Source organism: Delphinapterus leucas, chromosome 4, assembly GCF_059928025.1.
Source record: "Delphinapterus leucas isolate spDelLeu-1000000601 "Yukka" chromosome 4, BTC_Dleu_Yukka2, whole genome shotgun sequence".
Taxonomy (NCBI): Eukaryota; Metazoa; Chordata; class Mammalia; order Artiodactyla; family Monodontidae; genus Delphinapterus; species Delphinapterus leucas.
The window spans coordinates 72,447,711-72,473,533 of NC_143132.1; the positions used below are offsets into that span (position 1 = coordinate 72,447,711).

The following is a 25,823-nucleotide window of genomic DNA, read 5'->3' on the forward strand; positions in this document are numbered from 1 at the left end:
ATAATCATTTTCCTGAAAGAGATTAAAAAATAAAAAGAAAAATATACTTTGGAATTGGTTTATATATCTATTATTAATAAGTTTGACTGTAAGTAACAGGTACCCAAGAGTGACTGAACAAGCAGGAATTTAAGTCACACCAAAAAAGTCCACTGGTAGTTTGGGTTGTCATAGAGTCCAGCGATGCCACCAAGAACTTGGGCTTTGTTCATATTTTCACTCCACCATTCTTCACACGTAGGCCTGTATCCTTATGCCTGTTGCCACACAGATGCACAATGGCTGCTCCACCTCCAGTCTCACGTCAGGCAAGAAGAAGAAAGGTGGGCAAAAGACAACGAGGAAAGCAGGAAGGAGCAGTGCATGTATCCAGTAAAGAACATGTTCCCAGAAACCCTTATTTTCTGTCTCATTGACCATAACTCTCATTTGGCTTCTCCTAGCTGCAAGAGATCTGGGGAAGAGTGTTTTTAAAAGCTGGACACATTGCCTCCCCAGACAAAATCAGACTTGTTAGTAAAGAAGGGGGAATGGATGTGGTATACAGCAGTGGCCACCATAGCTTGCATGTGAAAACTGCACAGTTTCAATTTTTTATAGCTCTTCCCCTTAATCTTGTTCATGCTGCTGTAACAGAATATCATACACTGAGTGGCTTATGAACAACAGAAACATTTCTCACAGTTCTGGAAACATTTCTCAGTCTGAGATCAAGGTGCCAGCAGATCTGGTATCTGGTGAGGTCCCTCTTCCTAGTTCATAGCTTTGCTTCTCACTATGTCCTTATATGGTGGAAGAGGCAAAGGAACTCCTTGGGGGTCTCTTATAAGGGCACCCTCATTACCTAATCATCTCCCAAAGGCCCCACCTCTTCATACCATCACATTGGGGGTTAAGTCTCAACCTATGAATTTTGGGGGAGACAAACATTCAGTCTCTGGCATCACCTTTCACATCTGTTGTCTCCTTTGATACTACATAGCTCATTTTTACATAGAAGAAAAAGGGTCAGAGAGGCTGAATAATTTACTCAGTAATGACCCAGCTAGAATTTCAGCCTTTCCATTACCCATCAACTCCTCGAGAGTTAACTGGAAACAGCTCAGCTCCATAGGCCTCACCTCAGCTGTATAGATAGCTGATTTTGAAGGAATGTAATTGTTTACATAGCTTATGAAAACATACATGCAATTTCAATATTGTTGCAGTGTTACACATTTAGTAATCCATCAGTGGGAAGAGACTACAAGTAGCTGCTATGAATTCTTGATGGAGTGATTGATTTAGCTTAGCTGAGGTAAGGCAGCTACCCAGAGCAGGAGCAGAGATGACCCACTTGCCCAGTGCAAATGGTCTTTCATGGCTTTGCCTTGCCTTTGAGTTCCCTCTAGAGGGCGTTGCTGCCACTGACAATCTGAAAGATGGATCCTGCGGAACACGAAAAAAACGATTCTTGCCACTGCGGTGTGATACTCAGGTTTACAACACTACTCTGGAAGAATTTAGATGTAACAATCTGTTTAGAAGCACGGACTCTCTTGGTTCTTTAGTCAAACTCAGTATCAGCAAAGCCACGTTCTTGTGGGGAGAAAACTAGGCGAGGCATCTCCCCCAACTTTCCGGTGCTCCAGAAAGCCCAACTCCTGTAATCATTTTTATTCTTTAAAAAATGTTTTAACTACATAAGTAAAACAGGAATACATTCTCATTTCGTAACTAACAGCAATTCAGGCTTACTCAACTCCAAGTCCCTTTCCTGAAGGAAATCTTACCCATTTCTGTCTTTTCAGACTTTTCTCTATGTATTACATCTAGACAGTGACAGTAATGTAGACCAGGCAGTTCCTGAAGTGTGCAAAGAACATTTATTTTTGTTTCCCTCTCTTCTAATCCATTTTATGAGGCTAGTTATTACCTGTTCCCTGGATGAAATTTAGAGCGAAGACTCAGGCAGTTTTACCAGCAAGTTCTATAAATATTCAAGGAAAAATAATTCCAGTCCTGCACAAACTATTCCAGTATGTAGAAAACACTCCCCAAATCCTGTTATGAGGATAGCATAAAGTGTGATACCAAAACAACATGTGAAAGGGAAAATTACAGGGCAGGCTTATTAATGAAAAACCAAATATGGCAATGTATAAAAAAGGTAGTACATCCCAATCAAGTAGAGTTATGCACAGTTAGTAAAATTTTACATCAATTTAATTTACCATATTAGTATATTAAATGAGCATCTCAAAAGGTGAAAAAGAATTTAGTAAAATTCAATATCAACTCAATTTTTAAAACAATATATTTTAGCAAAGTAGGACTGTACTTCTTTAACCTGATGAAGTGTATGTACAAAAAACCTGCAGCAAGAAATCATAGGGACTTCTCTGGTGGTCCAGTGATAAAGACCCCACACTTCAACATTCACAGAAAGATACACAAGATGAAAAGGCAGAGGGCTATGAACCAGATGAAGGAACAAGATAAAATCCCAGAAAACAACTAAATGAAGTGGACATAGGCAACCTTCCAGAAAAAGAATTCAGAATAATGATAGTGAAGATGATCCAGGACCTCAGAAAAGGAATGGAGGCGAAGATCGAGAAGATGCAAGAAACGTTTAACAAAGATCTAGAAGAATTAAACAGAGATGAACAATACAATAAGTGAAATGAAAAGTACACTAGAAGGAATCAATAGCAGAATAACTGAGGCAGAAGAACGGATAAGTGACTTGGAAGACAGAATGGTGGAATTCACTGAAGTGGAACAGAATAAAGAACAAAGAATGAAAAGAAATGAAGACAGCCTAAGAGACCTCTGGGACAACATTAAATGCAACAACATTCGCATTATATAGGGGTCCCAGAAGGAGAAGAGAGAGAGAAAGGATCAGAGAAAATATTTGAAGAGATTATAGTCGAAAACTTCCCTAACATGGGAAAGGAAATAGCCACCCAAGTCCAGGAGGCACAGAGAGTCCCATACAGGAGAAACCCAAGGAGAAACACGCCGAGACACATAGTAATCAAATTGGCAAAAATTACAGACAAAAATTATTGAAAGCAGTAAGGGAAAAATGACAACATAAAAGGGAACTCCCATAAGGTTAACAGCTGATTTCTCAGCAGAAACTCTACAAGCCAGAAGGGAGTGGCATGATAAAGTGATGAAAGGGAAGACCCTACAACAAAGATTACTCTACCCAGCAAGGATCTCATTCATATTCGATGGAGAAATCAAAAGCTTTACAGACAAGCAAAAACTAAGGGAATTCAGCACCACCAAACCAGCTGTACAACAAATGCTAAAGGAACTTCTCTAAGTGGGAAACACAAGAGAAGAATAGGACCTACAAAAACAAACCCAAAACAACTAAGAAAATGGTCATAGGAACATACATATCGATAATTACCTTAAACGTGAATGGATTAAATGCTCCAACCAAAAGACACAGGCTTGCTGAATGGATACAAAAACAAGACCCATCTATATGCTGTCTACAAGAGACCTACTTCAGACCTAGGAACATATACAGACTGAAAGTGAGGGCATGGAAAAAGATATTCCATGCAAATGGAAATCAAAAGAAAGCTGGAGTAGCAATACTCATATCAGATAAAATAGACTTTAAAATAAAGAATGTTACAAGAGACAAGGAAGGACACTACATAATGACCAAGGGATCAATCCAAGAAGAAGATATAACAATTATATATGCACCCAACATAGGAGCACCTCAATATATAAGGCAACTGCTAACAGCTATAAAAGAGGAGGAAATTGACAGTGACACAATCATAGTGGGGGACTTTTAACACCTCACACCAATGGACACATCATCCAGACAGAAAATTAATAAGGAAACACAAGCTTTAAATGATACAATAGACCAGATAGATTTAATTGATATTTATAGGACATTCCAACCAAAAACAGCAGATTACACTTTCTTCTCAAGTGCACACGGAACATTCTCCAGGATAGATCACATCGTGGGTCACATATCAAGCTCAGTAAATTTAAGAAAATTGAAATCATATCAAGCATCTTTTCTGACCACAACGCTGTGAGATTAGAAATCAATTACAGGCAAAAAAACATGAAAACACCAACACATGGAGGCTAAACAATACGTTACTAAATAACCAAGAGGTCACTGAAGAAATCAAAGAGGAAATCAGAAAATACCTAGAGGCAAATGCCAATGAAAACACGATGATCCAAAACCTATGGAATGCAGCAAAAGCAGTTCTAAGAGGGAAGTTTATAGCAATACAGTCCTACTTTAGGAAACAAAAAACATCCCAAATAAACAATCTAATCTAACCGTACACCTAAAGGAACTAGATAAAGAAGAACAAACAAAACCCAAAGTTAGCAGAAGGAAAGAAATCATAAAGACCAGAGCAGAAATAAATGAAATGGAAACAAAGAAAACAATAGCAAAGATCAATAAAACTAAAAGCTGGTTCTTTGAGAAGATAAACAAAATTGATAAGCCATTAGCCAGACTCATCAAGAAAAAGAGGGAGAGGACTCAATAAAATTAGAAATGAAAAAGGAGAACTTACAACAGACACTGCAGAAATACAAAGCATCCTAAGAGGCTACTACAAGCAATCCTATGCCAATAAAGTGGACAACCTGGAAGAAATGGACAAATTCTTAGAAAGGTGTAACCTTCCAAGACTCAACCAGGAAGAAATAGAAAATATGAACAGACCAATCACAAGTAATGAAATCGAAACTGTGACTAAAAATCTTCCAACAAACAAAAGTCCAGGACCAGATGGCTTCACAGGTGAATTCTGCCAAACATTTAGAGAAGAGGTAACACCCATCCTTCTCAAACTCTTCCAAAAAATTGCAGAGGAAGGAACACTCCCAAACTCATTCTACGAGGCCACCATCACCCTGATACCAAAACCAGACAAAGATACTACAAAAAAAGAAATTTACAGACCAATATCACTGATGAATATAGGTGCAAAAATTCTCAACAAAATACTAGCAAACAGAATCCAACAGCACATTAAAAGGATCACACACCATGATCAAGTGGGATTTATCCCAGGGATGCAAGGATTCTTCAGTATATGCAAATCAATCCATGTGATACACCATATTAACAAATTGAAGAATAAAAATTATATGATCATCTCAATAGATGCAGAAAAAGCTTTTCACAAAATTCAACACCCATTTATGATAAAACTCTCCAGAAAGTGGGCTTAGAGGGAACCTACTTCAACATAATAAAGGCCATACACGACAAACCCACAGCAAACATCATTCTCGGTGGAAAACTGAAAGCGTTTCCTCTAAGATCAGGAACATGACAAGGATGTCCACTCTCACCACTATTATTCAACATAGTTTTGGAAGTCCTAGCCATGACAAACATAGAAGAAAAAGAAATAAAAGGAATACAAATTGGAAAAGAAATAAAATTGTCACTGTTTGCAGATGACATGATAATGTACATAGAGAATCCTAAAGATGCCACCAGAAAACTACTAGAGCTAATCAATGAATGTGGTAAAGTTGCAGGATACAAAATTAATGCACAGAAATCTCTTGCATTCCTATACACTAATGATGAAATATCCAAAAGAGAAATTAAGGAAACACTGCCATTTACCATTGCAACAAAAAGAATAAAATACCTAGGAATAAACCTACCTAGGGAGACAAAAGATCTGTATGCAGAAAACTATAAGACACTGATGAAAGAAATTCAAGATGATCGCAACAGATGGAGAGATATACCATGTTCTTGGATTGGAAGAATCAATATTGTGAAAATGACTATACTACCCAAAGCAATCTACAGATTCAATGCAATCCCTATCAAATTACCAATGGCATTTTTTACGGAACTAGTACAAAAAATGTTTAAATTTGTATGGAGACACAAAAGACCCTGAATAGCCAAAGCAGTCTTGAGGGAAAAACACGGAGCTGGAGGAATCAGACTCCCTGACTTCAGACTATACTACAAAGCTACAGTAATCAAGACAATATGGCACTGGCACAAAAACAGAAACATAGATCAATGGAACAAGATAGAAAGCCCAGAGATAAACCCACGCACCTATAGTCAACTAATCTATGACAAAGGAGGCAAGGATATAAATGAAGAAAAGACAGTCTCTTCAATAACTGGTGCTGGGAGAACTGGACAGCTACACGTAAAAGAATGAAATTAGAACACTCCCTAACACCATACACAAAAATAAACTCAAAATGGATTAGAGGCCTAAATGTAAGAGCAGTCAATGTAAAACTCTGAGAGGAAAACATAGGAAGAACACTCTTTGACATAAATCACAGCAAGATCTTTTTTGATCCACCTCCTAGAGTAATGGAAATATAAATAAACAAATGAGACCTAATGAAACTTAAAATCTTTTGCACAGTAAAGGAAACCACAAACAAGACGAAAAGACAACCCTCAGAATGGGAGAAAATATTTGCAAACGAATCAACGGACAAAGGATAAATCTCCAAAATATATAGACAGCTCATGCATCTCAATATTAAAAAAACAAACAACCCAGTCCAAAAATGGGCAGAAGACCTAAATAGACATTTCTCCAACGAAGACATACAGATGGCCAAGAAGCACATGAAAAGATGCTCAACATCACTAATTATTAGAGAAATGCAAATCAAAACTACAATGAGGTATCACCTCACACCAGTTAGAATGGGCATCATCAGAAAATCTACAGACAACAAATGCTGGAGAGGGTGTGGAGAAAAGGGAACCCTCTTGCACTGTTGGTGGGAATGTAAACTGATACAGCCACTATGGAGAACAGTATGGAGGTTCCTTAAAAAACTAAAAATAGAATTACCATATGACCCAGCAATCCCACTATTGGGCATATACCCAGAGAAAACCATAAGTCAAAAAGACACATGCACCCCAATGTTCATTGCAGCAGTATTCACAATAGCCAGGTCATGGAAGCAACCTAAATGCCCATGCACAGACGAATGGATAAAGAAGATGTGGTACATATATACAATGGAATATTACTCAGCCATAAAAAGGAATGAAATTGGGTCATTTGTTGAGACGTGGATGGATCTAGAGACTGTCATACAGAGTGAAGTAAGTCAGAAAGAGAAAAACAAATATTGTATATTAACGCATATATGTGGAAGCTAGAAAAATGGTACAGATGAACCGGTTTGCAGGGCAGAATTTGAGACACAGATGTAGAGAACAAACGTATGGACACCAAAGGGGGAAAGCCGCGGGGGGGTGGGGGTGGGGGTGTGAATTGGGAGATTGAGATTGACATGTATACACTGATGTGTATAAAATGGATGACTAATAACCTGCTGTATAAAAAATTTTTTTAATTAAATTAAAAAGAAAAAAATGACCCCACACTTCCACTGAAGGGGGGCCGGGTTCGATCCCTGGTCAGGGAATTAAGATCCCACATGCTGTGCGACATGGCCAAAAAAAAAAAAAAAAAAACTCAGTGGTGAAGCACTGAAAGCATTCTTTTGAGGATCAGAATAAGGGAAGGATACCCATATTCACCACTTTGATTTAAATTTGAAGTTGAAGACCCTAGTTAGTGTACTAAGATAAAGAAAAGATGTAAGAACTGGAAAGTAAGATTAAAAACAACCCTGTCATTGGCAGATAAGGTTGAGAATGCTGGAAACCCAAAAGAATACATGATGAATTATTAGAATTAATAAGAAATTTAGCAAGTTTGCTGGATACAAAACCAATGTGCAGAAGTCAATTCTATTGCTAAACACTAGCAACAACTAGAAAATATAATCTTAAAAGTCTACCATTTATAAGAGATAAAAAATATAGAATACCTAGTACTAATATCAAAAAAGCATATGAAGTTTATAAAGAAAATGTGAAGATTTTTAAAAACTTTATTGAAGTAAAGTGGATTTACAATGTGTTAATTTCTGCTGTACAGCAAAGCGATTCAGTTATACATATATACTTTTTCATATTCTTTTCTGTTATGGTTTATCACAGAATATTGAATATAGTTCCCTGTTTTATACAATAGGACCTTGTTGTTTATCCATCCTATATATAGTAGTTTGCATTTGCTAATACCAAGTTCCAAATCCTTTACTCCCCCACCCACCCCCTTGGCAACCATAAGTCTGTTTCTGTTTTGTAGATATGTTCATTTCTATTTTAGATTCCACACATAAGTAATATCATATGATATTTGTCTTTCTCTTTCTGACTTACTTCACTTAGTATGATAATCTCTAGGTCCATCCATGTTGCTGCAAATGGCATTATTTCATTCTTATTTATGGCTGAGTAGCGTTCCATTGTATATATATATCATATCTTCTTTATCCATTCATCTGTTGATGGGCATTTAGGTTGCTTCCATGTCTTGGCTATTGTAAATAGTGCTGCTATGACCATAGGGGTGCATGTATCTTTTCGAATTATAGTTTTGTCTGGATATATGCCCAGGAGTGGGATTGCTGGATCATATGGTAACTCTGTTTTTAGCTTTTTGAGGGACCTCCATACTGTTCTCCACAGTGGCTGCACCAACTTATATTTCCATCAACAGCATAGAAGGGTTCTCTTTTCTCCACAGCTTCTCCAACATTTATTATTTGTAGACTTTTTAATGATGGCCATTCTGCCTGATGTGAGGTGATACCTCATTGTAGTTTTGATTTGCATTTCCCTAATAATTAGCGACGATGACCATCTTTTCATGTGCCTGTTGGCCATCTGTATGTCTTCTTTGGAGAAATGTCTAGAAAATGTAAAGATTTCATTGAAAGATTTAAATTTTTGGATTGGAAATTTCTTTATGGATAGTTTCAATTGTGCATGTTTAAATAAAATTAAAATTATGAAACAATTCCATTTAACCCAGAGAAACATTGGTTCAAAATCCGAAATATATAGTCCCCTGAATTTTGGTATAACGAGGCACTTCCTAGGAGCCATGAAGTGGCTTGTGTACTAATCTAGCACCTTTGGATAGTTTTTGTTTGTATGAGCCATGCAGCCAATACCCATCCATTTGCTATTCCCAGTTCTTTGGGGGAACTGGTCCCTAGAGAGCCACATCTCCTTATTGGCTGCTAACCATTCTGCCAGTCAAGAAACTTCATCAAATTCTAGAAGCCTCTTCTCACTTGGAGTTTTGTTGTGAAAGTTAAATTTTGTGATGCCCATAAAATGTTTAGTGCATGGTAAGAGCTCAATTAATAGCTATTTACGTTTTTAAAAATATTCTAGAGGAACTTCCCTGGTGGTCCAGTGGGTAAGACTCCATGCTCCCAATGCAGGGGGTCTGGGGTTGAATCCTGGTCAGGGAACTAGATCCCACATGCATGCCACAACTAAGAGTATGCATGCTGCAATGAAGATCCCACGTGCTGCAACGAAGATCCCACATGCTGCAACAAAGACCCGGTGCAGCCAAAATAAATTTTTAAAAAATACCTTCTAGGGACTTCCCTGGTGGTCCGGTGGTAAAGAATCCGCTTTCCAGTGCAGGGGACGCAGATTAAATCCCTGGTCAGGGAACTAAGATCCCACATGCCACGGTGCAACTAAGCCTGTGTGCCACAACTACTGAGCTTATGCGCCTCAACTAGAGCCCGCTTGCCACAAACTGCATAGCCCATGCGCTCTGGAGCCTGTGCACCACAACTAGAGAAGAGAAAACCTACAGGCCACAACTAGAAAGAAGCCCACACACTACAACGGAGAGCCTGCGCGCTGCAACGAAAGATCCCACGTGCCTCAATGAAGATCCTGTGTGCCACAACGAAGACACAACACAGCCAAAAATAAATAATAAATAGATCTTAAAAAAAATCTTCTAGAGGACAAACTTAGGGCAACCAAATGGTAACCGAATAAAGTATGGAAAAAAGGTTCTTCACTGAGCAATGGATCTATATAAATGTCTAAGTCTAAAGAAATGTCAGAATTATAAACAGGAGGTATCATTTATACAGTTGGGCATTGTGGACATGATAGAACTGAGTTTTACAAGTCACTTTTGCTTCCAAATAGGATGTAGTAGGTTGCAGCAGGACAATGTGCCTGCTACAACAACCTTAAAAAATGCAGAATAAGTTAAAAACATCATATTTTAAAATATATTAGAGGACTGTGAAATGACTAAGACTTTTTACCTTATTTTACGTAAACTAAAATTCCAGAGAGGGGAGGGCCCTTCTGAGGTGAATTGATAATCAGTGGCTGTTTTCTTTTGTGGAAACATTTGCTGGTTCTAGTTACAGGCTGAGGATCAGTCTTAACCTAGGCAGAGGTTGTCTACTGGGGCAGAGAAAACCCAGAGGAACTTTTGGTGGTCATGTGGGACTATTGGGGAAGTTTGAAAACCAGAAGAGCCTCAGTGCATGGCTGATTTTCTGTGTGGGGCATTTGCTGTGTTCGAGACCTCCTTGGGAGGCTGCGGACCTGGGCCAAAACTTTTTAAAAGTCATGGTGTTTAGGAAACCATGCCCCATTAGAGGGACATGGCCTCCTCAAACACATGGCTACTCTCTCCCTCGAAACATTTCTCATATTTTGAAGCTGAATAGCTGGAGGTGAAAAAGCTAAGCTCAATGTCTCTAAAGAACTGAACTGAATAGTACTATAGTATTTCAGGTCTGAGGAGATATACCCCGGAGGGAACATGGATGAACCAGAAGTGGAATGAGTCTAAGTAAGAAGGAAACCTTGCCAAGACCCAGCTCGATCCCTAATTAGATTGTGATTATCAGACCCTCACTCTATCAACCTAATGGAGGGAAGGGGGAACTCTCACTGGGAGATGATATCATGTGGTGGCTCACTCTACAGTTCGTTTATACACACTGTCTGGCACAGAAGAAAACATTACCAAGTCTGTGAAGAGGCAGGAAAACATAATAATCAAAAGAGAAAAATGAACCATTGAACTGGACCAACAGATGATTAAAATGTTGAAGTTAGCAGACAAAGAATGAAAAACAAAAAACTGATGAATAAGATAAAACAGAGGAAAAGATGAACAAAATGGATGAAAAGATGGAGACTTTCAATGGATAACGAATCTATTTTAAAAATTATAAAAACAAATCAAATTCTAAAATTGAAAATACAATATTAAAAATTAAGAACACTGTGCACAGATTTGATAACAGACTGGAGATTATAGAAGAATTAGTAAACTCAAAAGCAGGTCAATAGAAAACATTCAAACTGAAACGTCAAGAGACAAAAAAAAGATGATACAAAGTATAAAACATATGGTGAACAAGGTCAAATAATCTTACATATGTAATTGGACTCCCAGAGGAACAGAGATAAGAGAATGGAGCAAAAACAATAGTCGAAGAGACAATGGCTGAGAATTTCCCCAAACTGATGAAAGATGTCAACCCACAAATTAGAGAAGCTCAGGGAAACCCAGGCCAGATAAATAAAAGGAAAAGCACAGTAGGGAGCAAAACAGTCAAATGGCTGAAAATCAACAACAAAGAGAAAATATTAAAAAGCAGCTAGAACTTTCTCTATGTGCAGCTGTCTCTACACCGGGGACTCTTTCCTCTGAACTCTAGCTGCTTTGGTGTCTTCCCCTCAACACAAGGAGACCACCAGGCTCCTCTTGGTTTCCCCTACCTGTGACTGTCCTGGAGACTCTTGCCAGGCAGTAAACTGGTGCATTTGTGGGGGGCTCACCCCATTTATTGTCCATCTCTCAGGGATCACCATTCTTTTTTGCCTTATGTCAAATGTTTTTTAAATGTTGTTTCAGGGACTTCCCTAGTGGTCCAGTGGCTAAGGCTCCGTGCTCCCAATACAGGGGGCCCGGGTTCGATCTCTGGTCAGGGAACTAGATCCCACATGCCACAACTAAGAGTTCACATGCCGCAACTAAAGATCCTGCATACTACAACTAAAAGATTCTGCATGCTCCAACTAAAAGATCCCACATGCCGCCAATGAAGATCTTGCGTGCCGCAACTAAGACCCAGTGCATCCAAATAAATAAATAAACAGCTATTAAAAAATAAATAAATGTTTCATATTTCTTGTCTGGTTTTTTAGTTGTTACAGTTGGAAGGGTAAACTCTGATTTCTTATTCCATCTTGGCTGGAAGTGGAAATCTCAAAAAGATTTACTTTTAAACTGAGGAAATGTGCCAAGCTGAGCTTACATATATACTATTAAAACTCAATAACTACAGAAATTGTTTATAAGGAAGACCAAGAAAAGCTTTTGTTTGTAAAGGACTACTTTATCACTGGCATTGGTTAGAATTTGCTGACACGTGTGATGATTAAAAGCAAACCACACTGTAGTCGGTTTTATTATTTTTTTAACCTTCTTTACAGTCAATGCACACCCTTATTGCTTGTGCCTGGGGCACAAGGCTCCCAGCACCCCACCCTTGGTATTCCATAGTATACATCTCCACTCTATTTCAAAAATCGAATACGGCCAAAATTGAATTCATCTTCCACAATAAATCTGGTATTATTATATTTTCCACCTATCAGGATATCGTATTAAAATTATGTATGTCTCCCCACAATTAGACTGAGGGCTTGCAAGAGAAATATTACTTCATGTTCACATTAAAAAAAAAATGCTTGTTGAAAGAATCGTGCTTTAATATATCAGACTGAAGTCACTTTCCTCTTTGTTCAGAAAGAGAATAATAGATTTATTGCACAGACTTACTAAGCACTTGTAGGCCAGTCACTATTTGGTGCTGACTGGGGCTACAATGGTGAGTAAGACCAGGTTCTGCCCTCCTGGGGAAGTGTTCTTAGTTGAGGAAAGGCGGGTCAGAGATATAGAGGCACATCGCAATGCCAAGGGGAAAGATCACCATGGAAAAACCAGAGAAGAAAAGCTTGGGCCAGGCCTCAAAGTGCAGCCAGAGCGGGAATGTGGTCCTTCGCTTTTGACCAAAGGGAAAAAGGATTAGTGGAGGGAGACGCCGTATAGTAGCTGCGGTTCGCCTTAGCCCTATGGGGGTTAAAAACTTGAGAGCAGGCTGTAAAGAAGTCTCAAACCCGTTCTGCAATGTTCAGATCGCAGTTTCTACAATCCTCACGCGCCACGAGGAAAGAGCCGGGTCCGCGACCGAAAGCGGAGTCCTGACGCCAGGGGCGCGGATCGTCAGAAAGACGTCCCGGGCGGGCGGGGGAGCGTGCGCCGCCGGAAGTGGAGGGAAGGCGGGGCCACGCCGCCAGCGCCGAGCCCTTGCTTCCCTCCCCGCCCCCTGCACGCGGCGCGGGCGGGGCTGAGGCGGAAGGGCACCGAAGGAGGTGACGTTGTAAATGAGCGCCGGCTTCTCGGCAGTGGCTCTAGAGGAAGCTCGGCGGCTGTGGCCGCTGTAAGCAGGCCGGGCGTCTGCTGGCTGACGGGCTTTCCCGTAAAGCTGGCGAAGGCGGGGCCGCAGTCCGAACTGCCGCAGTATCTGGACCCACGGCGGGGCAGGTGCCGGTAGCGAGGGACGTAGGTAAGCGGGAGCCCGGGTGTCAAATACGGCGAATGACTGACGGACCAGGCTGGCTGGCCATTCTCGCGCCAGTGCGCGCCAGCTCAGCACCCTGGCCTGGAGGCCTCGAGCGCTGCTCTTCCCCCACCGCCGAACCAGAGGCAGCGGATTTCTCCCCGGGCGCTGTTGTGCCTTTCTGGGGGCGGGGAAGGAGCTCGTCCCGAGGGACCAGTGTCCCCTTTTTCTCGCCAGTCCGAGCTGTACGACGCAGAAGCGGAGAGGGCTAGCGCCCCCGGCCGCTCTTCCTGAAGCCGGGGGAATCTTTGAGCGGAAGAGCTGCTGGTAGAGGTCTTCCAGCTCCTGCCGTCTTGGGTTTTATTTGTTCGGACAATTCTGCTTCCTTCCTGCCTTTGGTTCCATCCTCACACTCCTGGGACCCTGTTCTAGTGAACGGGTATGGCACAATTGAACATTTGGGCGGTGGGAAGCCTGTTTTTCCCTTCTGTTTATGCTAGGCAGTATGAACCCCCGTTTTACAGTGTATGACCACTCTTTTGGGGGAGGAGGGGTGCGGAGAGGATGTCGGAGATAAGGGTTTTGGACTTTGAGTTCGAAAAGCTGGAGTTCGAAAAGCAGAATTGAAATCCTGGCCTGCCACTTGGTGGTGGCTTTAATCTTGTGTAGACATTTTTAACCCATGTAAAGTGGAACTTTCTTATACCTATATAAATTAGTTGGGAGAATTAAATGAAATGAAGAAAGCAGAACGTTAATCATGAACTATTTTGGGAATCAGGTTAAAGTCGGTTTAAGAATACCCAGGACGCTTAATGGTAGGTTCTTAATTATGTCTTTTACCCAGAATAACTACGCTTGGTATGGAGAAGGGTGCCAGAAGAGATACTAGGATCTTGTGGTTAAAAGCTAACTGCAGTCTCTGCTTTGGGTCGGGCAGCATTAGAAAGAAATCAGTTCCTCCTAGTCACCCAGAGGTCTCATGCTTATTGATTACACATTATTGGTGTATGAGGGATGACCTAAATCAGTTTTGCTTCTTGCTCAGTATGTCTAGTGGGCCCTTTCTAGGAGAAAAGCTGGGAGGGGCTTCATTCACACCTTGGCCCTCTTTAGAAGGAATTCTTTGCACGTTTCTGAGGACTCCTCCCTCTGCTTCTAAAGCATTTCATGTTAATTGAAAATGTTCAGAGAATAAACATAAGGACTTGAATCCTTTGAGTGGCTGAACATTACAGTTCTAAGTTAATATGAGGAGATACCTTTCTCTGTATCGGTGAGAGAAGACCATTCCCTGCTCTGAAGTTTAAGTAGACCCTAAGAGAAGTGTTTGGGGAGGGGAGAAGGGAGATGCAATCAGTGACTTGAGTGAGTAGCACCTGTTCTTACAGTTGCTTGGTCAGACAAATTAAGGATACTTGCCTTCCCTCATTGGAGTGTGATGATGCTCAGTGAAGCATGATGAAGTGCAATCTTCAGTTCCTTTGACACAGAATTGTCAATTTGGAATTTTAAGTCATGGATACGGAAGGGACCTTGAGGGTTATCTAATCCAGTGGTTCCAAAACCTGCAGGGACATCAGAATCAATTGGGGAATTAAAACAAAACCCCAGATGCCCAGACACTACCTTAATAGATCTGAAATGGGACCCGGGTATTTGCGATTTTTAAAAAGCTTTTCAGGTGATATTCACCGTTTGAAAACGCAGATTTTAGTTTATAAACAGGCTCAGAGAGGTGAAGTGTCAATTAGTTTGTTGCCTGTGCTTTTTAAATTTCTTTCTCTTTTTCTTCCTTTCCTTAACAAATAACCTTACTTGAATCAATAGTACTATTTCAGGTTTTGTATCTCTGAGAGCACAGAAGGGGAAAAAAGTCATTTGTCAGTAGCTCTATGTAATTCTGTTTTCATAGTTCCCTATGCAGTTAGACTCCTTAATGCTCTTTAATGAAAGTATTAGATTTTACAGTAAAATTTTTTACTAAATGTTGCTTAGGTTTTTTTGTTGTTGGCAGAATTATATAAAGACCATATCATTTTATATATCAGTTTCTTAGTAGACTTTTATGCCAAGCCTTCATAAACCATGGAAGAATTCCAGTTAAAGAATATTTTCACTTTTGTTCTGGCGTGTCATAAACTCACTGTACTGTCCACAGGTTTCTCTCCACCACCATCCCCCACAATGCTGGTATGCATGACCTCTTATTTTGTATCACTAGCCAGCTTCCTATGGAACTCAATTTGAGAACTGTTAGAGAAGCCCTATAACATCTCTAATTGCCTTATAAACACCTGATTTAACCAGAGGCTCTTGGTATTGCCTTAAGCTTGTCCTTGAATTTTTAGTCCCTTTTTCATTTTTGGTTAATTGTACCGTGCCACTGATTTAAAGAATTTGATAGATATCTAGAAAGGATGAACTGATAAGGAAGTAACAGTGCCTCATATGTATTTTTCTTGCCCATTACAGTGAAAATGTCGTGATTTTTTTAGGGGGGTGGTTAATATTTTCAGCGTTCTTAAGGTAATAGATCAGGCAGAGTTGAACATTCTCTTTTGGGGAGATACATTCATTAGCAAATTATTCTTTGAATAAGAATCACTGAAACGATGAAAAGGCTGTGTTAGTAGAGCCAGAAATGGACCGTACATCACAAATCCTCTAAAGGAAGATGCTGAATTATTTTCTTTTTAAAAATGACCCTGTTTATAGCATGTTAACTTCCTACAACCAGATGACACAAGGGCATTCTGAATTCACTGATTAACAAAGCCATGTTAACAGAGAGGTAATCTATAAATTCAGAATCTAGAGAGACATATGGTATGTGTTTAAGATGAAAAACCAAGTCACTGAGTCTCTAATTTTTTTTTTTTTTTTGGCCAAGCCGTGTGGCATGTGGGATCATAGTTCCCTGACCAGGGATTGAACCTGAGCCCCCTGCATTGGAAGCGTGGAGTCTTAACCACTGGACCACCAGAGAAGTCCCTCTAAATTTTTTAATTTTGTGTCTGAAATACCTTAATTCTGAAGCCTAAAAATTGGTGAATTTCAGATTCTGACAGAATACACTTTTCAAGTAGAGGTATTGAGAAAGGATAAATGGGAACCCAGGGTTCACAATTTTAATGTAAACTGATATTATGGATTTAACAGAAACAAAGGCGGGGGGGGGTAGTGACAACTTGAAGACCCAGTGAGAAGTGGAGTTTAGAAGTCACTTGCTGGTCCTTGAGGCAGTCTTCTCTGCCTGTAAGGACTTGAGACCAAAATTGGATATTTAACTTAATCTGCTTTATGTGTGGTAGCTGAATGTACCTATCACCAGTAGGTACCATAAATGTACAAGTCTCCAGTTCTCAATCTGGACCTTTTTATGGTTCATTCATGTCCTCTGATGCCAGTGGGCAATACGTTTTATTTTTGTTTTGTTTTGTTTTGTTTTGCGGTACGCGGGCCTCTCACTGTTGTGGCCTCTCCCTTTGTGGAGCACAGGCACCGGACGTGCAGGCTCAGTGGCCACGGCTCATGGGCCCAGCCACTCCATGGCATGTGGGATCCTCCCGGACCAGGGCACGAACCCGTGTCCCCTGCATCGCAGGCGGTCTCTCAACCACTGCACCACCAGGGAAGCCCTTTGTTTTGTTTTTAATCTTGTTTCCTACTACAAACCATTCATTCTGTCTCATTTTTGGGGGGGGGGCGGATAACCTCTCCCCTGTTTATTCACTACACAGCAGCTATTCTCATTACTGTCTCATTACCTACAGGAGAAAGAACTTTTTCATAGTGATGCTTGAGTTAATCTGTACAGTGGTTGCACTGCAAAATTTTACTCAAATAAATATTGAACCCCTCAAGGATTGTTCAGACTTCAGGCTGTCCTAGGGTCAGTGAGTATCTAATAAGAGTTGAAAGCTCACTTCTGTTTCCCTTGTGTGTGTGTTTTATCTTTTTTTCTTAAAAACCATATTTGCTTTGCTCTTTATTTTATTATTATTATGACTTGACCACACCCCATGGCTTATGGGATCTTAGTTCCCCGACCAGGGATTGAACCTTGGCCCTCAGCAGTGAAAGCGTGGAGTCCCAACCACTGGACCACCAAGGAATTCCCTATTTTATCTTTGGAGGAATGTTGGTATTTGGTGAACACATTAACAGTATGGCCGAGAATACAGGGGCAGAAATGTTAAGGGACCCCATGTGGAGGTTGCTTTTAATTTTAATTACATGTACTCTGAGTTCATGCTTGGGATATGTTGATTTTAGGGTACTCTGGCTGGACTCTTATTGGAGAACCTTCAACAGTATTATCTTTGTCTTTTTTCTTTGGCTAGGTAGATTTCCCAAAGAAGAATCTTCAGATCTCCTGCTTGGAGCTTATAAGCTGGGTTGTCAACAGTCTTGTAGCTAAACTGGGGGAAATGGTAGAGGTCTTAGCATTCAGTATGTAAACACTCATGTTCATTTAACTCAACTATTTTCAGTATGATACCCTCATTCTCAACTGGACCAGATGTTTTCCAGTCCAGGAATCCTTTGTTTTTCCTTTAGAGCTGCGTTATCCAATGTGGTAGCCACTAGCCAAATGTAGCAACTTAAATTTAAATGATTAAAATTAAATAAAATTAAATATTTCGTTCCTCAGTTGCACTACACACATTTCAAGTGGTCAGTAACCACGTTTCCATAGACTATCATATGGGGCAGGGCAGATACAGAATATTTCTATCATTGCAGAACTCCTGTTGGCCAGTGCTGTTTTAGTCTAGAAAGTAACACCCCAGGCTTCTGCAAGGATCAGGGAGGGGCAGTTGGCTGGTTTTAGTGGCGAGTAGAAGGGTATCTAAATGATTTGATTTATCCTCTTGTTTTTAGCACCGTGTTCACACCCCACTTACAGAACTTCCTGCTGCCAATTCCTGACCTGTTTTGAGGCACTGTTGTATAAATTGGATTGCTTTCCTTCTTGCAAGCTTGACATTTAACTTTCTTTTTTTTTAAATTAATTTATTTTTGGCTGCATTGGGTCTTCGTGGCTGCATGTGGGCTTTCTCTAGTTGCAGCGAGCAGGGGCTACTCTTTGTCGTGGTGTGCGGGCTTCTTATTGCAGTGGCTTCTCTTGTTGCAGAGCCCGGGCTCTAGGCGTGTGGGCTTCAGTAGTTGTGGCACGCGGGCTCAGTAGTTGTGGCTCGCGGGCTTAGTTGCTCCGCGGCATGTGGGATCTTCCCAGACCAGGGCTTGAACCCGTGTCCCCTGCGTTGGCAGGCGGATTCTTAACCACTGCGCCACCAGGGAAGCCCTGATTTTTATATTATTAATTAATTTATTTGGGAGGCACAAAAGGGCAGATACATGTATATTTTCTTATTTTTTCTTTTATGAAAGGTGGCTATATATAATATAGTAAAGAATTAACCTTGCACAAAAAGAAAGCCTTTATCCTTGGCTTTAAGGAGGTAATCTCTAAACCCTTGGAATGTTATGTCTGATTGGAGTGTCTTTATTTGCCTGGGGGCTTGGGTCACTGATAATCTAACAGTATGATATAGGATGGGGATTGGCCACGCCAGAAAAACCAACAGTGTGATTTAGGGTAATGACTTTGATATCAGTCGATCTCCAGAGGGGTTGAAGACTGAGCTCAGTCGTGTGGGCAATCAGTTATGCCTATGAACCCCCATAAAAACTCTGGACATCAAGGCTTAGGTGAGCTTCACTGGCTGGCAATTCTTGTCACACTTTGTCACACACTGGTGCTGGGAAAGTAATGCTGTCTCTACTCCATGGGGAGAGGACAACTGGAAGCGCCTCATTTGTTACTTCCCCTGGACTCTGCACTATGTAGTTCTTCACTTGGATGATTTTAATCCACATTCTTCAGCTGTAATAAGCCATAACTATTAACAGTTTTTAGTGAGTTCTGTGAGTCCTTCTGACAAAGTATCAGACCTGAGGGTGGTTTTGGAAACTCCCTGAACTTTCAGTTGTTGTCAGAAGTGAGGGTGATCTTGTGTGGACTGTTCTCCCTAACTGTACATTGGCTAAACTATTGCAGTGGTTTACCATTGATACTCATTTGAACTCTGCTTTTTTCATTTAAACCGGAAATTACTCCACGTTAGTTCATAGACCTTATCCTTATTCTGTTACAGCTTCATTCATTGTGCAGATGAACCATAGTTTATGCAACCACTGCCCTATGTATGGGCATTTAGGTTGTTTCCAGTATTTTGCAATTACAGACAGTGTTGCAGTGAATAACCATGTACTATGTATTTTCATTATTATTGGAGATGTATCTTCAGGGTAAATTCCTAAAAGTGGAGTTGTTGGATTAAAAGGTGAATACTTGTATGGTTTTGTTAGATATTACCAAATTCCCCTCCAAAATGATTTTATCAGTTTGTATTCCCAACCAGCAAAGTATGAAAGTCTTTTTTCTCCCACCAACAAAACATGTTGCAATAACTTTTGCCAAATTTTTTTGAGGTATAATTGACATATATTAGTTTCAGGTGTACAACATAATGGTTTAACATTTGTATACATTGCAAAATAATTACAATAAGTCTAGTTAAATCCATCACCATACATAGCTCCCCACCCCCCAAATTTTTTTTCTTGCGATGAGGGCTTTACTTTTAGCGGCTTTCAAATATGCAATACAGTATTATTAACTATAGTCACCATGCTGTACAGTACATCGTCATGAATGACTTGTTTATATGTTTATTTATGGAGGTTTGTACCTTTGACTCCTTTCACCCATTTTGCCTATCTCCCAAGCCCCCTTGACATTTTTTAATGCATGAAGTTGAACATCTTTACTTATGTTTAAGGGCCATTTAAAAATATTTATTTGTGAATTGTTTCATTATGTCTTTTTCCCATTTTTCCATCAGCCTTTTCATTTATCCCTCAATTTAAGATATTAAATATTAGTAATATTAGCCCTTTACTTTCTATTGAGTTTTTCATTTTTGCCATTTTAAGTGTCCTAAGCTCCTTTATTTTTTTAACTGTTCCTTTAAAAAAAAAATCCCATTCTTTTTTTCCCCAGTGGATGTAATATTTTCTTCTTTGAGGATAGCGTTGGGGTTTTTTTTCTTCTTTTTTAAAAAAAATTGTAAAATATACATAACATAAAATTTACCATTTAAATCATTTTTAGGTATACAGTTCAGTGGCATTGAATACATTCATATTGCTGTGCAACCATCACCACCATCCATCCTGAGACCCATTTTAATTTTCCTAAACTGAAGCTCTTCACATTAAACAATAACTTCCCTTCTCTCCCCTTCTTAGGTTTTTTAAGTTGACTTCTCTAAATATGCTTTTGCTTTTATCTGTTTGTTTTTGTCTACTTTTTATCCCTGGAAGTGTGGTGATTCTTAGTTATGCTGTCTTTTGACCACTAAGAAGCTGGTTGGAGGTTCTGAGCTTGTGGTGGGACTTGTCACTTGTGGGGTGCACTGTGGGCCATGCTGGGGCATACCTGTACTTATATTCTTGTGGAATAATCAGTTTCTCTGAAGAAGAATCTTCCAATCTCCTGCTTGGACGGGAAAGACAGACTGACAGCGTTTTGGGAGATGAGTGGGAAAGTGTTGTGGGGTCTTATATTCAATATATAATTCCATCTTCAAACTGTTCCTGGGATCCCCTTGTCTGCAGAACTTCCTTTCTGAAGGAGAAACTTCTAATCTTGGGTCGGGGAGGGACAGTTACCTGCTATGCGGAGTTGGGGAGGGATTTGGGGGTTTCATTGCTTCTTAAACTTTGGGGTAATTGTTTGGGCCTGTGTAGTTGTGGCATCCCCAAATATCAGTATCTGTTTGTCTTTTTGAATGATCTATCCCTACCCAACCCCCTGCCCACCCCCAGAACTGATCTCCTCCTTTGGGGTATAAACTTTTCTGGGAGCTGAGTGAGGAAAGAGATTGGGGAGAAATTCCCTATGTAAACTGATTTATCCTCCTGTTTGTACCCCTGCCCTCAGTTGTACATGATGTGCCTGACTGTTCTAGTTCATTCCCTTGAGTAAGTGAAACTTTGATCATCTGCCATGGTAGGAGAAGGGATCTTAGAGTCTAATTGCTTCTTATTCAGACTCGCAACCAGTCCTTCCTTTTTCAGCTGTCTTCCATTCCCTGACCTTCATAGGTATTGTTGCTCTTGGTTCCTGAGCCTTTCTGAGGTCCTGTAACTTGCTGCTTGGCTTCCCCCACTGCTGGCTTAGATTTCAGCTCTTTTGGCTGGCTAAGTCTGTTATCACTCATTCATCTGCTTTCTTCTTTCAGCAGTTTTATTGCTCGTCTCCTTTTTTGTTGTCATTGTCCCTGAGAGGTTTTGCTTTTTTAAAAACTGCATTTCTGTCATCTGAATGGGATTTGGAAAGGAAGCAGAAGTAAACATGTGTTCAGTCCTCTTCTCCCCCCTGCCCCGCCCCCAGAGAAAACTGATGCACAGAAAGGTAATACAGCTTTTCCTAGTAAGTTATTAGTAGGCTGAAATTAGGATATTGGTTTTTGATTCTTCTGTTCCACCTGCAGTGGCTGGTGCCTTTCTTTCTAGGCTAAAGAGCCTTCAGTAATGTTAGATCTTATTAAGTCTGAGGGGAAATCATGTTTGTTTGTTTTTAATATTTATTTATTTGGCTGTGCTGGGTCTTAGTTGCAGCACGCAGGATCTTTGTTGTGGCATGCGGGATCTCCAGTTGTGGCATGCGGGCTCTTAGTTGCAGCATGTGGGATCTAGTTCCTTTACCAGGGAATGAACCCAGTCCCACTGCATTGGGAGTGCAGTCTTAACCACTGGACAACCAGGGAAGTCCCAAACCATGTTTGGTTTTGACTATCATTTTCATCTACCCTTTCCTGTAAGTGTGTTCCTAAAGTTCACACACACACACACACACACACACACTTGTGTTGGTTCTTTTTTCTTATACTTACTTTAGAGCCAGAACCATAACTGGTTGAGAGCACCTGATAGAGTCCTGTCTCCTCATAGTCACTCAGAAAGTCTTTGACTGACTGACAAAGAGGAGGCTGGTCGGTCTCCCTCTTGAGGTACTGATATTGCATGCATATATTGACTGTCCGCCTGTGGATGACTGTACAGAATAAAAGTCCCTGCCTTTCCTTTCTGAAATTTGTTGTATGGGACTTCCCTGGCAGTCCAGTGGTTAAGACTTCACCTTCCAATGCAGGGGGTGTGGGTTCTATCCCTGGTCAGGAAGCTGAGATCCCACATGCCTTGTGGCCAAAAAACCAAAACATGAAACAGAAGCAATATTGTAACAAATTCAATAAAGACTTTAAATATGGTCTACATCAAAAAAAAATATTTAAAAGAAAATTTGTTGTATGGAACAAATTGTTTTGATGTGAACTCAGTCTTAAATGGTGTCTGGTCCCCTCTCCCTTCTCTGTCCTTCATTTTACAAATGAGAACACAGAATTTGGGTGACTTGCTTAAAGTCACTTAGCTAATGAGAAACAAGGTCAACACTTAGAAATTCTCTCCTGACTCCCTGCCCTTTCTGCTTCATCAGAAACTGGCTGCATATTGGGAAATGATTCTTGAAACTTGTTTCTATCAGAGGCAGGTACAGCAAAATGGGGTCATGTTGGAGCACTCATGTCTTCCCTTATCCCTCATTTTCATTGTGGGGAAAACCTTGATCAGGTAGGATTTCATTATGTCTGATAGTATAAATTGAACTTCATATGCTTTTTTCAATTTTCTAATGTATATTGCTGTGAATATATCTTTTTTTTTTTTTTTTTTTTTTTTGCAGTATGTGGGCCTCTCACTGTTGTGGCCTCTCCCGTTAACGGAGCACAGGCTCCGGACGCGCAGGCTCAGCGGCCATGGCTCACGGGCCCAGCCGCTCCGCGGCATGTGGGATCTTCCCGGACCGGGGCACGAACCCGTGTCCCCTGCATTGGCAGGCGGACTCTCAACCACTGTGCCACCAGGGAAGCCAGTGAATGTATCTTTATGACCTTATTTTTAGGGTAGAAATGTAAATTTTCTTTCTCTTCTTTACAGCTGCATTCAGATCTCATTATGCATCAGAAAAATGAAAAAACAGAGGAAAATTCTATGGAGGAAAGGAATCCACTTAGCCTTTTCTGAGAAATGGAATACTGGGTTTGGAGGCTTTAAGAAGTTCTACTTTCACCAACAGTTGTGCATTCTGAAAGCCAAGTTGGGAAGGCCAGTTACTTGGAGCAGGCATTTAAGGCATTTCCAGTGCAGAAAGAAGGCCCTTCAATTCCAGAAAACGTGGATCCAGGATGAACCCCTTTTTGCTAAGGCAAAGTCCAATGTGGCTGTTCAGAATCTTAGTAGTTTGTCCTCTAAAGTGAAAGGAAAGGACACTAAACACTTCATTTCCTCCTCAAGGACCTTCCTGAAACTCCAAGCAGAGAAGTTGCTATCATCAGCAAAGAACTCTGATCATGAATACTCTGGAGAGAAAAGTCTCTTGAAGGCAGCCACTGACATACCAGCAAATAGTGTTTTAAGTCAGGCCAGTGGTCACAGACCTAGGACGGAGCCACAAGCTTCTGATCCTCCTATGAAGTTCAATGGGGAGAGCCAGAGTCCAGGTGAGAGTGGCACAATTGTGGTCACCTTGAGCAACCATAAGAGAAAGCGCTTTTGTTATGGCTGCTGCCGAGGGCTGGAGCACCACAGGAATGGGGGACCCCTGATTCCAAGAAAGTTCCAACTTAATCAACATAGAAGAATAAAAGTATCTCCTCATATGATGTATGAGAAATTATCCATGATTAGATTTCGGTACAGGATTCTCAGATCCCAGCACTTCAGAACAAAAAGCAAAGTTTGCAAGCTAAAAAAAGCCCAGCGAAGCTGGGTGCAGGTCACTGGGGACCATCAAGAGACCCTTAGGGAGAACAGTGAGGGTGGCAGTTGCAGCTTATTCCCTTCCCCAGAACCTAAAGACCCTTCTTGTCGGCATCAACCATACCTTCCAGATATGGACAGCAATGCTGTGGTGAAGGGAAAGAACTCTCATGTGCCTGATGGCCACACTAAAGGAAGCCCTGTCTTGGGCAAGGAGCTTAGTTTAGATGAAGCATTCCCTGACCAACAGAATGGCAGTGGCACATACATCTGGGACCAGTCACCCTGTTCCTCTCCTAAGTGGGAGTGTACAGAGCTGATTCATGACATCCCCTTACCAGAACATCATTCTAATAACATGTTTATCTCGGAAACCGAGGGAGAAGTTATGGCTCTGGGTCAGGAAAATCAGACAAGTACTGTCAATGATGACAGAGTAAAACTGTCAGTGTCTGGGGCAGATCAATCTGTGAGTAGTGTAGATGGGCCTGTGTCCGAAGAGACTGTTCAGAATGAGAGTTCATGCCAGATGGATGAGGATGGATCTTTCAAGCAGAACATTCTTAGTTCTAAGTTGCTGGACCACCCTTACTGTAAAAGTCCACTGGAGGCTCCTCTGACGTGCAGTGGACTCAAACTAGAAAATCAAGTGGGAGGTGGGAAGAACAGTCAAAAAGCCTCTCCAGTGGATGATGAACAGCTGTCAATCTGCCTTTCTGGTATGCACTCTTCCTTTATTCTCCCTCAATCTCTGGCCCACACCTGCTGTCCATTATCCTTTCTAGGAGAGTCCTATTTGGTCCTTCCCCACATGGATTTCCCTTTAAGCAGTTAGACATTCTTTTATATTGCTGTATTATATAGATGTTCCATAGTTTAGTAAGTTTTTGATTGACGGACACTTGTGTTGCTTTTAGTTGTTTCCCTCTATAAACAATGGTGCAGTGGAATTACTTCTTTATACTACTATGGTTGTTTTTGTAAGTTAAATTCCTAGTAGTAGAAATGATGGTGGAAGGATAATCACACTTAAAATTTTAAGAGAATTGTTAAATTGCCCTCTAAAAAGTTGAACCCGTTTGCATTTGCTAAAGTTTGCTAGTCTCATAGATCACAGGAGAGTTCTTTGTTTTAATTTGCCTTTTTAAATTTAAAGTTTGAACATCTTTTTCTGTCTTTGCCATTTTTTGTTTGTATATAATTTTACTTTGCCTTTTTCTCTATTGGATTGTTTATATTTTATTTAATATATGAGAAGCTCCTATGTACCATTGTTGGCTCTAAGAATGTGGCAACAAACAGGATACACTGATTCCTACCCTCAAGGTCCTTAGCATCATTTTAGTTTTTTTTTTAATGAGAACCACTATAAAGTTATAATGTAAATACATTTTTTTAAATGTAAAAAGGCATAAAATTTCCTTTAT

The 25,823-nt window shown here is 40.5% G+C and overlaps 1 protein-coding gene and 1 pseudogene across 13 annotated transcripts in view; one reads left to right on the top strand and one right to left on the bottom strand.

The window, feature by feature from the left end:
* Positions 1-1,218: 1,218 nt before the first annotated feature.
* Positions 1,219-15,704, bottom strand: LOC149749344 (uncharacterized; annotated as a pseudogene). The gene is made up of 4 exons (XR_016392902.1): positions 15,651-15,704; positions 13,645-13,793; positions 9,479-13,545; positions 1,219-8,780 (listed from the first exon to the last, which is right to left on the bottom strand). The product of XR_016392902.1 is annotated as an uncharacterized LOC149749344 (transcript).
* Positions 13,349-25,823, top strand: part of SENP5 (SUMO specific peptidase 5) — a 48,527-nt gene continuing 36,052 nt past the window's right edge. For 11 of the 12 annotated variants that reach the window (XR_002643897.2, XR_016392906.1, XR_016392907.1 and 8 more), the window contains exons 1-2: positions 13,349-13,509; positions 23,575-25,115. Coding sequence is in view for 9 of the 12 variants with exons in the window: in XM_089910011.1 (XP_089766137.1) it covers positions 23,606-25,115 (1,510 nt within the window). In the remaining 3 variants the exon portion in view is untranslated. The other variant, XM_089910005.1, reaches the window with a different exon arrangement.